The sequence below is a fragment of the Bos mutus genome, chromosome 5 (genome assembly GCF_027580195.1).
Source record: "Bos mutus isolate GX-2022 chromosome 5, NWIPB_WYAK_1.1, whole genome shotgun sequence".
NCBI classification, from domain to species: domain Eukaryota; kingdom Metazoa; phylum Chordata; class Mammalia; order Artiodactyla; family Bovidae; genus Bos; species Bos mutus.
Window position 1 is genome coordinate 74,807,887 of NC_091621.1, and position 14,442 is coordinate 74,822,328.

A 14,442-nucleotide genomic window follows, 5' to 3' on the forward strand; every position below is an offset into this window, starting at 1 on the left:
TTTCTTTGAAGCAGTTTCTCAGAGTAAATCTGGGAAGTGGGCTTCTGGGCCAGTCCTCAACTTGGCTCAAATAAAACTCTTTTCTATTCTTATTTTTGATCGTTTACTGATTATTTTAATTAGCTTTCAGAGAACATGATTTTCAGTGTTCTCCTGACCTGTTTCATACATGTGTGAAAATAAACATATGTGCTTACTAGTAAGTTCTTAAATGGGCTTAGCTTTGATTGAGGGAAGTGATTGCCCCTTATATTCTATATGCTCCAAAGTAATGGTTACGTTTAACACATTCCCACTGAAGTGTTTACAACCCAAGATGTGTTCCTAAGTGCCTTCCAGGGATAAATTATCACAGGAGGGATTCCCACTGGTTCTCTGATGACCTTCCTTTCAGGAATGGACAGGGCAGCGGGCAGAGTGGACTGAGGGTCTGTGGGTACCAACTCTTCGGTGGCTTTCCAAGACAGGAGGATCCCAGAGTACCTCAGCTGCTCTCTCTACATTCTAAATACGGATTTCAGCACAGTTTAAGTCAGTGGGTGAAAGTGGAAGAACTATGTCCAGTGTCGTCATCATGCTAAAGATTTCAATTAAAAACATGATACATAAAGTTTTCCCAAAGGCACAGATAATAAACAGAAGAGCATACAAAGGATTTCTATTTTATACCTCATAGTGCAGCAAACTTTCCATGATATTAAATTTACCTCCCCATAAATACAACTCACACCCATAACCACATAGAATAGAAGGCAGTCTAAAAACTTACGAGGCATTATATTTAGAGTTGTCTGTCCACTTCCAAGCATGATGTGATGATTCTCTGCTAAGGCCAATCCAATGGTCAGAAGGGCCTTTGTATCTTTTGAGAAAGTTCTATTATAAAACACCAAAAGCAAAAACATATGTCTCCTTCATTTTACTCTTGAGACCTCTTCCCCCCAGCCTTCTCTCTTTGGATGACAGCCTGGTAAGATTGAGAAGCTTAGACATTGAAGGGAGAAGACTAGTCCCCAGTTCTCAGCTTAAGTCACTCAAATGTCTCTGATCCTAAATTACATTAAAGTGATCACACATCTCAATTTGACTGGGAAAGTCCCAGGTTATGCCTGTGGTTCCAACATAATATTGTCCCTTTCACTCCCCAAAATGTCCCAACTTGGATGATAAATTACATGATTACCATACTTCTTTTTTACAATGGGAACAATATATCTAATTTGAAGATTAACTATGAGGATTACATGAGAGAATGTGTCCAAATCGTCTCACAGAGTTCCAGGCAGAGAACATACCCAAGAAATATCAGGCACTAATATGCACTCTAGGCCCCCAAGTCTGCATGGAATGGGAGCCTTCCTCTTCTTTCAGCTGTCACCCTGTGCGGCCTATATCCTTCTCAGGGGCTAAGTATTTAACAAAGAATATGATCGAAAAATATTCCTTACCAGCTCCTCCTCAGTTTCAAACTGAGCAAGAACAGCTTCCAGTGAAGTACAGGATATCTGACTCAATGTCCAATTCTCTGACTCTTCAGAAAAATAAAAACACTTATTCCCAAATCCAATCCATCCTTTTGGGCAGGTGACATACAGAACTTGTAAGTCTGTCTCTCTGCTTCTCACTAAAAGTTGGACAGAGACAGTGAAGCATAACAAATAAATTTTCCCATCCATTTTATCTATTTTTACACTTACCACCCTGAGGTCAGTCTATTTTTACATATGTATATATACATAGATACACGGGTGTACATGTATATGTAGGTACAGTATAACTAAATTCCAAAATGAGGGGTTTGAAGAAAAGCATGCCAAAGAACAACTAGACTCTTGTACTTTTATGGCCTTGGCTAATAGCATTTTTTTTTTTCTCAAAATCTGAACAGGGGCTACTTTCTATAGGTAGACAGATTCTTAGAATGTCTTCCAAGTCTAAACTCCTTTGTTTTTCCCAAAGAATAGTTTTTCTTTATATGTACGTTGGTACCATTCATTACATATAGATTTGTGGAACCAGCTCTCTGCTTCTCACTAAAAGTTGGACAGACGCAGTGAAGCATAACAAACAAATTTCTCATCCCTTTTACCTATTACTCCACTTATCATTTTGAGGTTGGTCTTTTTTTTTTTTTAATATAACATATGTATGTTTGTACACATATACACACATGTATTCATATATGTAGGTACAACAAAACTAAAATCCAAAATGAGGAGTTTGAAGAAAAACATGGCCAAATATAAACTAGACTCTTGTACTTTTATGGCTGTGCAAACAGCATTTTGTTTTTCTTAAAATCTGAACAGGACCTACTTTCCATAGGCAGACAGATTGTTAGAAATGTCTTCCATGCCCAATGTGTTTGTGTATCAGAATGCACAGTTTTACTTTATATGTATTTTGGCACCATACATTACACAATTTCATATTATTTTGCTTCCAGAGTCATATTCTCAGGTGCTTGTCTATGTACTAAACACTCTCTATGGAGGCCACCCAACTCTGGGTTATATGCAGAATTGCTGAGCTGTAATGAACATTACTTTTCCAACAAAGGTCCATCTAGTCAAGGCTATGGTTTTTCCAGTGGTCATGTATGGATGTGAGAGTTGGACTGTGAAGAAAGCTGAGAGCCAAAGAATTGATGCTTTTGAACTGTGGTTTGGAGAAGACTCTTGAGAGTCCCTTGGACTGCAAGGAGATCCAACCAGTCCATCCTAAAGGGGATCAGTCCTGGGTGTTCTTTGGAAGGAATGATGCTGAAGCTGAAACTCCAGTAGTTTGGCCACCTCATGCGAAGAGTTGACTCATGGGAAAAGACTCTGATGCTGGGAGGGATTGGGGGCAGGAGGAGAAGGGGACAACAGAGGATGAGATGGCTGGATGGAATCACTGACTAGATGGACGTGAGTCTGAGTGAACTCCAGGAGTTGGTGATGGACAGGGAGGCCTGGCGTGCTGCGATTCATGGGCTCACAAAGAGTCGAACACGACTGAGTGACTGAACTGAACTGAACTGAATGAACTTCCAACTAATATTTCTAATGCCTCATGAAATGCTACCAGCTTTCACCATTTATAAAACACCGACTGCTACTTAGTGTGTGGAAAAGTGATTGTACTTTGCTGCTTGCCAAAAGAGCAGACTTTTCTGAGATCTTTTTTCTTTTTTTGGTTTCTTGGAAAATGCAATATTGAGATCTGTGGTCACTTGCTGAGTGTAGGAACCACTAGCTTAGTGTAGTAATCTAATAAATGATCTTATTAGATTGAGAATTTGCCTTTGAAAGAATGTTCTGTGAAAACTAACATATGAATATATGATATATATATATATTTTTTTTTTTTTTTTTTTTATGGTGACTTTTTTCCCTGAGGTCAGTCTTGAAGTACATATTTTACATTTGATTGTTGCCCCCAGAGTCATCACTAACAGACTTATCTCAGGCACAAAAGCTTGTGGTAGTTGTTTTTTCCTAAATGATTTTATTAGATTGAGAATTTGCCTTGGAAAGAATGTTCTGTGAAAACTAACATATGAATATATATTTTTTATATGGTGACTTTTTCCTTGAGGTCAGTCTTAAAGTACATATTGTATATTTGATTGTTGCCTCCCAGTCATCACTAACAGTCTTATCTCAGGCACAAAAGCCATCAGTCCACTGATCTTCAAGCACAGAATCTGTGCATCTCACTTCTCAGGGGTCCATGGAGAGTAGTGGTTTTAAGGAAATCAATATCTGTAGCATTTAATTCCTGTAGTACGCTTTCTTAGCATCATACAGATTTCCTTTTCCCCACATCTTCCTTAATATCAGTCCTTCTTACTCTTGACAAAAGAAGGGCAAACTCCTTACCTTTCCTAGATTTTACTATGCTACATCTCTTAGGGGTATAAAACCTTCTAGTAGACAAAACATGGCATAGTTCAACTATTGATTTTAGTACCAAAATATGATGTAGTATTTCCAGTGTCTCTGGAAATGCTCCTTTATATGTATTTCTGTTAAATATGTATAAAAATATTTGGGCCCTTGTTAGATGCTCTGAAACCAGCAAGATATCAGAGTATAGGCTATGGGAAGAATAAGTGTTTTTCCTTCATAACCTCACTTTTTCCTCCCTTATCCAATCTGATAGGAAATACTGTTGGTTCAACTTTCGAGATAGATTGTGCCACCAGGTCCCACCTCCACTGTTATCACCAGGGCCAAGCCATAGTCCCCTCTGGTGTGGATTTCTGTAAGGTTACTCTAGTAGGTGTTCCCAAAGTCTAACTTTTCTTCCAACAGTCAAAATGATTTTATTCTAATGAAATTTAGATCATGGCATTCCTCTCCTACAATTTCCCTTTTCTTGATACCCCCTACTGCACTCAGATTAAAAGCTCAAGTCTTTACCTGCCTCATTAGGCTGTGACCTCCCTGACCCCCAGCCCATTACTCTTCCTCATTCCTGCCTTGCTTCAGCTATAGAAGCCTCCATGCTGTTCCCCAAACCTACCAGGAGATTTTTCCTTTCATTCTACTTGTTTCATCATCTGGAATGCTTTCTCCACGTAGCCACATGGCTCCTTCATCTCCTTCAAGTTTGCTGAAAAGTCATCTTGTCAAGGAGGCTTATGCTGGACACTTATATTCATGTCAATCTGTTACCTTATATTAGAATATCTGCATCTTCCTGCTATTAATAGAATAGGAGTTCCCTGGGAATTTTTTATGTTTTCTTCACTGATATACCTCAAATATATCACACACCCTGACACATAATGGAGCTCAATAAATATTTATTGACAATGTGAATGTGCAAAGAACATGGTAAGGTTTGGAGAACAGGTAACTCACCTGCCAGAAGAGTGGAAAATGTCACCACATTTAGAGCTACAAGTATAAAAATAATCAGGATGCAGCAGCAAAGCTTGGTAGGTGTAACAGGAGATATAATTGCTAGGCATATCTTTCGGAGATCTTTATCTGTAAATAGAAATGTCATAATCTCAATTTCAAGGAAGCATTAAAAGAAAAACTTAAATTTATCACAGAATCAACATGTAAAATCCACTGTACCTCACCTCCCCTATTGCCAAAATCTCTCACAAAAGGTCCATGTCCAGGAGAGATGGCCATGGCCCAAAAGCCACCCAGAGATAAGAGAAACAGCATTTTTCACCTGGAGAGTCTTCCAGTTATTGTAAGAAGAGCTAATAAGAGAGTAAGAGACAGACAGACTAGAAATCAGAATGAAAACGAAACATGCAAACAATCCAGATTTACCTCCACAAATAACAAATTTGGTTAGAAGTTCTAAGAGGAGCATTAGAAAACTAATCAATGTAATTCATCACATTAACAGAACAAGAGAAGAGAAAGGATATGACCATCGATATAGACATAAAAGGAGAAGGAAATGGCAACCCACTCTAGTATTCTTGCCTAGAGAATCCCGTGCACAGAGGAGTCTGGTGGGCTGCTGTCCATAAGGTCGCCCAGAGTCGAACGTGACTGAAGCAACTTAGCATGCATGCATGCATGCATAAACATAAAATGTGGAGAAACGTGAGTCATCCCAAATAACAAAGCCCAGCAAATTATGAACTGAACTTTCACTTTTCATAGAAATAGTACAGCTAACATGATACTTAATGGTGAAAAAGTGAATGCCTTCCTCTAAAGGTCAGGAACAAGGCAAGGATGCCTGTTCTCACCAATCCAATTTAACATTTCCCTAGAGGTTCTATCAGTGCCAATAGGCAAGAAAAGTAAATAAAAGACATATAGAGATTAGGAAGAAGTGAAAGTGTTTCTAGACATGGTATCCACTCACCTCCCACTAGAAATAGTTATTTGAAAATTATCTGCACATGAAAATACCTTCCCAAGAGACAAGGATTCCAAGCACACCCACTCTCTGTCTCATCCCAGCTCCTTGCACTCCAGCAATTCTGGCACATAATGCAGTCTCAGACAGCTTCCACCCTGGGTTTCCTGTGGGCTCCTAGGAGCCAAGCTCCTGTCTCCCCGCTGCACCTGCCGATTCCAGCAGCCCCAGGTGGGGCTCCTGTAACAGTTGACTCCTGGTGAACTCCTGGGGACCAGGCCCCCCAAACCCTTCCCTCAGGACTCTGCAGTCCAGCACAGAGAGAGACCCTCTCCCTGTGGGAAAAAGAGAGTAAAACGGTGCTTGACTTCACTACAGATTCCAGGTCTACCTGCTCTAGAATCACATCAGTCTGACTCCTTCAGCCCTGGGTGACACCATGTAGACTCACTAACCAAGGTCCCCTCTCCCCACTGTCTGCCAGCTCCAGTGAGCCAAGTGACTACTGCGAGATTAGGCTCCTGGCAGGGTCCTGGTAACCCAGGCCACCTTTCACCCTAGGGACTGTGGACTTGTGTGGCCATAGGCAGCTCCTATCACTCCTGCTGGCTCCCATGAATCAAGAAACCAACATAGCCAGTCATTGTTGTGTTTAGTTTCTAAACCTTGTCTGACTGTTTTGCAACCTCATGGACTGTAGCCTGCCAGGCTCCCCTGTCTGTAGGATTTGGCTCCTATGTCCACGGGATTTCCCAAGCAAGAATTCTGGAATGGTTTGCCATTTCCTTCTCCAGGGCATCTTCCTAACCCAGGGATCAAACCTATGTCTCCTGCTTGGCAGGGGGATTCTTTATATCACTGAGCCACCTGGAAAGCTCCAACCAGTCACTAGGGAAACATGAAATCCAGTGAGCTGCCACAAGATGTGTATCAGAGTGGCAAATACAATAACAAAACTGAATGATGGTGAAGAAATGATACAAATGGAATTCTCATAAACTGTTGAAAATGCAACAGTACAGCCACTTTGGAAAACAGGTTGGCAGTGAGGTGTGGCAAACATAACCTCACCACATGCCCTAGCAATGCCATCCCTAGGTATCTATGCAAGAGGAATGGAAATTTCCATTTACACAAAAACCTATACTTGAACATTTATAATAACTTTATTTATTGTCACCAAAAACTGGCAACAATTCAATATCCTTCAGCTGGGAAAAAGGTAAATAAAGACCACTTTGTACTAAGAAAAAAGAAAAGCTTGACTCCATGCTTCAGTTCAGATCAGATCAGATCAGTCGCTCAGTCGTGTCCAACTCTTTGAGACCCCGTGATTTGCAGCACGCCAGGCCTCCCTGTCCATCACCAACTCCTGGAGTTCACTCAGACTCACATCCATTGAGTCAGTGATTGCATCCAGCCATCTCATCCTCTGTTGTCCCCTTCTGCTCCTGCCCCCAATCCCTCCCAGCATCACAGTCTTTTCCAAGGAGTCAACTCTTCGCATGAGGTGGCCAAACTACTGGAGTTTCAGCTTTAGCATCATTCCTTCCAAAGAAACCCCAGGGCTGATCTCCTTCAGAATGGACTGGTTGGATCTCCTTGCAGTCCAAGGGACTCTAAAGAGTCTTCTCCAATACCACAGTTCAAAAGCATCAATTCTTCAGTGCTCAGCCTTCTTCACAGTCCAACTCTCACATCCATACATGACCACAGGAAAAACCATAGCCTTGACTAGACAATCGCTCATTTACTATTTTGCTTTGACTCAGTAAATTTTACTGAGACTTTCTCTTCCCCAAAGACTCCGAAAACTCTGGATTGCCTGAAAATGTAAAAGGGCACTAAAGAAAGCAGTGAGATGCTTCCCAACTCATGTGTGATCACTACCTCATGTCCCTAGAACACAAGTGAGAAGTGTGACTTTGGAAATGCCACATGCTCTTCCACCTCGCTCTCCCTTCCAAACAGTGTTCTGTTCCCCTCCTTGCCTTACTTAAAAATGAGAATCTTTTTCACTGAGTGTTTCCTATTTTAAAATCCTTGTGAATAATGTCTCTCTTTATTAAGTCTACACTATTGATATACAGTACAATATAAATGAATTTCAAATGCATTATGCTGGTGAGAAAAGCCTGACTCTGTAGGCATTCTTATAATGCAAGAGTATCACAATAGAAAACAAATCATTGGTTGCCAAATGATGAGGAGAGAGGAAAGAAATATATACAGAGAGCATGTGTGTGTGTGTTAGGGGGTGTGGGGGGTACTCTTATTGTGCGGTGGCCACATGATTATATGTATTTGTCAAAACTCATAGAAATGTACACCAAAAGGTGAATTTTACTGAATGTTAATTATACTTTTAAGAAGTTCCTGCTAACTTTTTTAACTGCCACATTTCACTCATTGCACCTCTATCTCCTAGGATGTTCAGGACCCTCAGTTTAAATGCTAGGCAGGGAGAAAAAATATAGGAATGACTTCTTTAAATGCTATACAATGGCATTTGGATTTTGGCTCCATATGAAACTTTCCGTCTTCATTCTTTCCGGTTCTGCATTAAAGCAAAATTGTCTTGAAATTCCGTATGTTATGACTTCTGAGAAATGGAAGATTTCCGGCCATAACAGTAAGCAAAGGATGCCACAGTAATCAGCAATCGCAGTCATCATAGAATGGTGAGCTGGTGAGCCCTGAGGGAACTCAGGAAGAGGAGAAATCCCTCCTTCTAGTAGCCCTCAGACTGCAGCCACTCTCTATGCTGAGCCCTGAAGGAACTCAGAATATGAAAACACAGGATACTGGCCCCAGATAGTTGAGGTGCATATCAAAGGAATGATTTCAGTGAGACTAGACTTTTGCATTGGACACGACTGCGTGACTTCACTTTCACTTTCATGCACTGGCGAAGGAAATGGCAACCCACTCCTGCTGGGAGCGAGTTCCGCCCGTGGCAAAGGTCATGAGGAAGGAGGCTTGGCATAGGCAAAGGCAGGATCAAGCCTCAGGAGTCTCCCTGGAAATTCTCGAGCATCTACCCCCAAAACCAGAGTACCTACTTTCTGCTTCGTGCTTTCACCTACACCTCTGACTTTACGGGGGGCTGTCCCCCACTACCTCTCTCTGAAAAAAGAGTTAGCTTACAGCTCCAGTTAATAATTCCTGGGTGTGGCAGTGTTTCAACCTACAAACTCCTTTGGAAATCCTCTAGCATGCCTGAATAGGTTTTTCCTGCCACATGTGATTGTTCAGAGCCTCCCAACTGTGAGAGGCAAGAGATGTTCTAAACTGTCTAAACACAGATTCCTTTGAGTAGTTAAATTATTGATTAGAAATTGTATTGGTGAAGGGTTTTTCACTTGTTGGGCCAATGTTTGCTGCTAAGTCTCCATATCCCTTATCTACTGTGTCCTTGGCAGTGTATTGATTGATATAATGGGTGTATAGAAATGTAAGTAGTAGCCTCAGTGTTTGTAACCTTGGACCCTTGAGTTAATTCTTTTCTTGACTGAGCCCACCTCACCTTTGCCCTATAGGAATGCAACTGTATCCAATGCTTTTTGGAAGCTGGCTCCTGACTTTAGAATAATCACCTTTAGAGAAAAATAACTTTTCCGAAGAGTCTTAAAATGTTAACAGGCCTCCGGGCCAGAAGATGATGCAAATCACCTAAACTTTTGCATATGATAAGTCTGCAGTAAGAAAGCCTGGCTTACTGCATGACTCTATCCCTTCCCCCATTATTCTCTACGCATAACTTAAGGTATAAAAACTACTTTGGAAAATAAAGTGTGGGCCTTGTTCACCGAAACTGGTCTCCCCATGTGGTTCTTTCTTTCACCTTCTGGCTGAATTATTCAGCCTCTTTTCTCCACTGAATTTCCTCACTGAGCTATCCTTATTTCAGCCTCTTTTCTCCACTGAATTTCCTCACTGAGCTATTCTTATTCTATTACTCTTATATCCTTAATTAACATTTAATTAAGCAGTTGTTTCCTGATCTCGCCGACGCTGTCCCCGCTTCGAATTTCCTGGATCCACCGGGGCTTGAACCCCACACACTCCAGTGTTCTTGCCTGGAGAATCCCAGGGACAGGGGAGCCTGGTGGGCTGCCGTCTATGGGGTCGCACAAGGTCAGACACGACTGAAACGACTTAGCAGCAGCAGCATACATAGAAAAGTGCTAAATTCCTTAACCTGGGATATCTGGTTTTCTTTAATTTACAAAAAAATCTTTTGATATTCAAAGGCTACATGCTGTTTGTTGCAACCTTTCTATACCACCTGGCTCCTCTCTTGCCTCCTTGGAGCAGTTCTCTCAGGGTTATTTGAGATGCTCTCTCCCTGGCTTAAGTTCTAAAAGTTCCCACTGAATAAAACATAACTCTTGTAACCAGGAAGGGTTAATTTTGACTCCATACAGGATCTGTTTCTTCGACTTTAACTCTCATTTCACTGCTTTTGTTATTACAGGCATACACACTGGCCTGCCTCAGGGAGCCCTGCCTGCCCCACTTCTGCCTGCCTCTTGGGCTGGGGTGCCTTTGTTTGGCTCACAGGGAGAGAGCCTGATGTCTCTCATCTGTGAAGGACTATGACATTCTTGTTCTTTGTGTGGGAAATTGCACCCCTCCTCTGTTGATTACCAGCCTGACTGAGAAATTCATATTTGGCGGCCAGAACTGCAAAGAGCTGTTTCATCTTTGTTTATTGATATCACAGCAAATATTTCATGTCACACCACCCAAGATTGACGTAACGAAGTGAAATGAACACATCCCTCTGCGTGAGGCCTGCTATTCTAAGAGATACTGACAAAAATCAATTATTTTCTTTTTACTTTGATTCCTCATCTCCCCCCACCTCTGATCCATAAAATAACCTGTCATCCAGACCCCAACATGATGGTTATTTCAAGATGTTAGTCAGCCAACTTCATGGTCATCCAGCTCTTTGAATAAAGTCATATTCCTTGCCTTAACACCTTGTCTCTCAGATTCATTAGCCTATTGTCAGGGGTGAGCAGAGTGAACCTGGGCTCGGTAATACTCTCAACTTTTAGGTTGTGAATACTTTTTTAAGTTTATACTTCCACAATTTTTCTCATTGTTAGAAGAGTAAGATGTGAATCTCCACTTAACTCTATCCAACGAATCTCCTATTTGCCCCTTGTCACCCTGCTTATTTAACTTATATGCAGAGTACATCATGAGAAACGCTGGACTGGAAGAAACAAAAGCTGGAATCAAGATTTCCGGAAGAAATATCAATAACCTCAGATATGCAGATGACACCACCCTTATGGCAGAAAGTGACGAGGAATTAAAAAGCCTCTTGATGAAAGTGAAAGTGGAGAGTGAAAAAGTTGGCTTAAAGCTCAACATTCAGAAAACGAAGATCATGGCATCCAGTCTCATCACTTCATGGGAAATAGATGGGGAAACAGGGGAAACAGTGGAAATAGTGTCAGACTTTATTTTTCTGAGCTCCAAAATCACTGCAGATGGTGACTGCAGCCATGAAATTAAAAGATGCTTACTCCTTGGAAGGAAAGTTATGACCAACCTAGATAGCATATTCAAAAGCAGAGACATTACTTTGCCAACAAAGGTTCGTCTAGTCAAGTCTATGGTTTTTCTTGTGGTCATGTATGGATGTGAGAGTTGGACTGTGAAGAAGGCTGAGCACTGAAGAATTGATGCTTTTGAACTGTGGTGTTGGAGAAGACTCTTGAGAGTCCCTTGGACTGCAAGGAGATCCAACCAGTCCATTCTGAAGGAGATCAGCCCTGGGGTTTCTTTGGAAGGAATGATGCTGAAGCTGAAACTCCAGGACTTGGCCACCTCATGCGAAGAGTTGACTCATTGGAAAAGACTCTGATTCTGGGAGGCATTGGGGCAAGAGAAGAAGGGGATGACAGAGGATGAGATGGCTGAATGGCATCACTGACTCGATGGACATGAGTCTGGGAGAACCCTTGGAGTTGGTGATGGACAGGGAGGCCTGGCGTGCTGCGATTCATGGGGTTGCAAAGAGTCGGACACAACTGAGCGACTGAACTGAACTGAATATTCTAAAAGTGGCTTCCCTGGTAGCTCAGCTGTAAATAATTTGCCTGCAATGTAGGAGACCTGGTTTTGATCCCTGGGCTGGGAAGATCCCCTGGAGGAGGTCATGGTATTCTTGCCTGGAGAATCCCCATGGACAAAGGAGCCTGGGAGGCTACAGTCCATGGGGTCACAAAGAGGCAGACATGACTTGAGTAACTAAGTACAGTATTCTAAAAGTCCTCCTTTTTTCTTCTTATTTCTCTATATCTTTCTCCTAACACTCTCCCTTGTTTCATGTTTCATTTCTCTTTCTTGCTTACTTACTTCTGTTCTTTTTGTATGGAAATAAAATTTGCCACCCCAAAAATGTCTCTTCAGTATGTAGATTATTTCAACCTGGAAATCAGTAAGGCACCCAAAATCCAGGAAAAATGTTTGATCTTCGCCCTATCTGTCTTAATAAATTTAGATAGAGGGGCTGTTTAGAAGAGAGCTATCACCAGAAATATCTGCAAAGAATATGGGCCTGAGTGGGGTGGGGGAGACTGGACAGGGCCTAGAGATCAGAATCCACCGTGGCCCTAAAGATCTTTGTCTTTGCACAGCCCTGCAAACATTTATTCACCAAATTTTTGCTTTTCCATTTCCATTTCCTTCTCTCTGAAGTCCCAAATCACTACCCCCAACATCTTTTGTCTTTAGCTGAAGATGCTATTTAAGGTGAAGCTATTGGCCATTTTGGTGAGTTACTCAGTTTTCCTGGGTCTGTCTCATGTATACATATGATTCAACTTGAGATGTGGAATTTCTTGCCATATCAATAAACAAGGATGTCACAGCCATCAGCAGTTTTGACCCTCCAAATGTGAAATTCTGAGCCTTGAGTGTGCTTAGGAAGGAGAATGATACTTGCTATCTCGGAGTCATTAAGCTGCAGCCCTTCCTGCCGTGAGCACTAAGGAAAAGTGCAGGAGACCAGCCCCAGACAGCTGAGGTGCATATCAAGGGAATGATTTCAGTGAGCCCAGACTCTTGCATCTTCTAGTACAAAGAAATCACTACATTCCTTAACTTGGGATATCTGGTTTTCTTTAAATCACAATAATCTGGATGTTCAGATTACCTGCCCCTTGTTCCAAACTTCTACATAACCTGACTCCTCCCCGCTCTCCTCAGAGCAGTTTTTATGGGGTTACATGAGACATTGTCTTCCAGGCTTGAAGACCTAAAAATTCTCATCGAATAAAAGGTAACTCTCAACATTAAGGTGCATATATTTCATTAGTCTGCAAACTTTTGTTTGATTTTTGATATCTGTCTCATGTCAATTTAATTCTTTAACCAGAAGAGCAGAGGAAAATATCTTCTTCCCTTACACTCTCCTGTGGTGTGTCCTCTTACTGTCTCCCTTTAAATTCATATGGCTTTTATATTACACTCTGAATACAATAACCTTAAAATTTCTAGTTTGAAAAATGGTGTTAGAAATTATCTCACAGAAGAACAGAGAGGAGCTGATGATGGAAGCATGACATGTACTCAGGAAAGACAAAGAAGGTCTTCTCCACCACCTACTTTTCCTTTGACTGTAGCCCAGTAAGTTCTGCAGTGCAGGAAGACACTGCCCACCCACTCGAAAGCCTCACAATTGTTCCATTCTAATAAATCACTTCTTATCTATCACCAGGGCTTCCCTAGTGACTAAGATGGTAAAGAATCTGCCTGCAATATGGAAGATCTGGGTTCAGTCCCTGGGTTGGGAAGATCTTCTGGAGAAGAGATGGGCTACCTACTCCAGTGTTCTGGTCTGGAGAATTCCATGGGCAGAGGAGCCTGGCAGGCTACTGTCCACAGGGTCGCAAAGAGTTGGACACGACTGAGCGACTTTCACTTATTCATCACTTTGCCTCTCTGTGAATTCTTTCTAGGCTCAAAGATAAAAAACTGTGATACGGAGCTCTTTGGAGCTCCTGTAATGACACCAAACAGTTTCACCAATAGTCCTAGTTTTTGCAGTTTACCTTTTTTTGTGAATTATTAGTCATGGCTTTATTAAACAAAAGTCTCTTTAGAGAACAGTAAGAAATTAATTCTCAGCTGACTCAGGGGAAAGTGACAGGAGGTTACAATTTTTTTTTAATGCGGTGATATCGATAATAACATTAACCAGAGAGGTACTGTATTTCAACAAATACTTTTAATAATCAATCACTATGTTACATTAATACTCTGATGCTCTCATTAAATCAAAACTGTTGAACTAAAATGGTTATATTTAAAAGATGCTCATATTTTTATATCACTACTGACAATGTCTGGTAGTATATAAACTACTTTGTAATGTACTCTAAAAAGGATGATATAAAGCTTAGCCATTTAAGATCCTCTATGATCAAAGGACCAGATAACGAAAATTGTAGTATATTATAGTATGTAAACAATCATAGTATATATAATCTATAGAATCCCAGGGACGTAGGAGCCTGGTGGGCTGCCATCTATGGGGTCACACAGAGTCGGACATGACTGAAGCATCTTAGCAGCAGCAACATGAGCAGAGTATAT

At 41.3% G+C, this 14,442-nt stretch overlaps 1 protein-coding gene across 4 annotated transcripts in view; it reads right to left on the reverse strand.

Annotated features, from left to right (window-relative positions):
• The window catches only part of LOC138987958 (C-type lectin domain family 2 member H-like), a 40,718-nt gene that overhangs the window by 4,263 nt on the left and 22,013 nt on the right, over positions 1–14,442 (reverse strand). For all 4 annotated transcript variants that reach the window (XM_070371058.1, XM_070371054.1, XM_070371055.1 and 1 more), the window contains 3 exons: positions 4,851–4,979; positions 1,449–1,624; positions 770–876 (listed from right to left, as the gene is read on the reverse strand). In XM_070371058.1, coding sequence (XP_070227159.1) covers positions 770–876; positions 1,449–1,624; positions 4,851–4,979 — 412 coding nt within the window. The remainder of the gene's footprint in view (positions 1–769; positions 877–1,448; positions 1,625–4,850; positions 4,980–14,442) is intronic.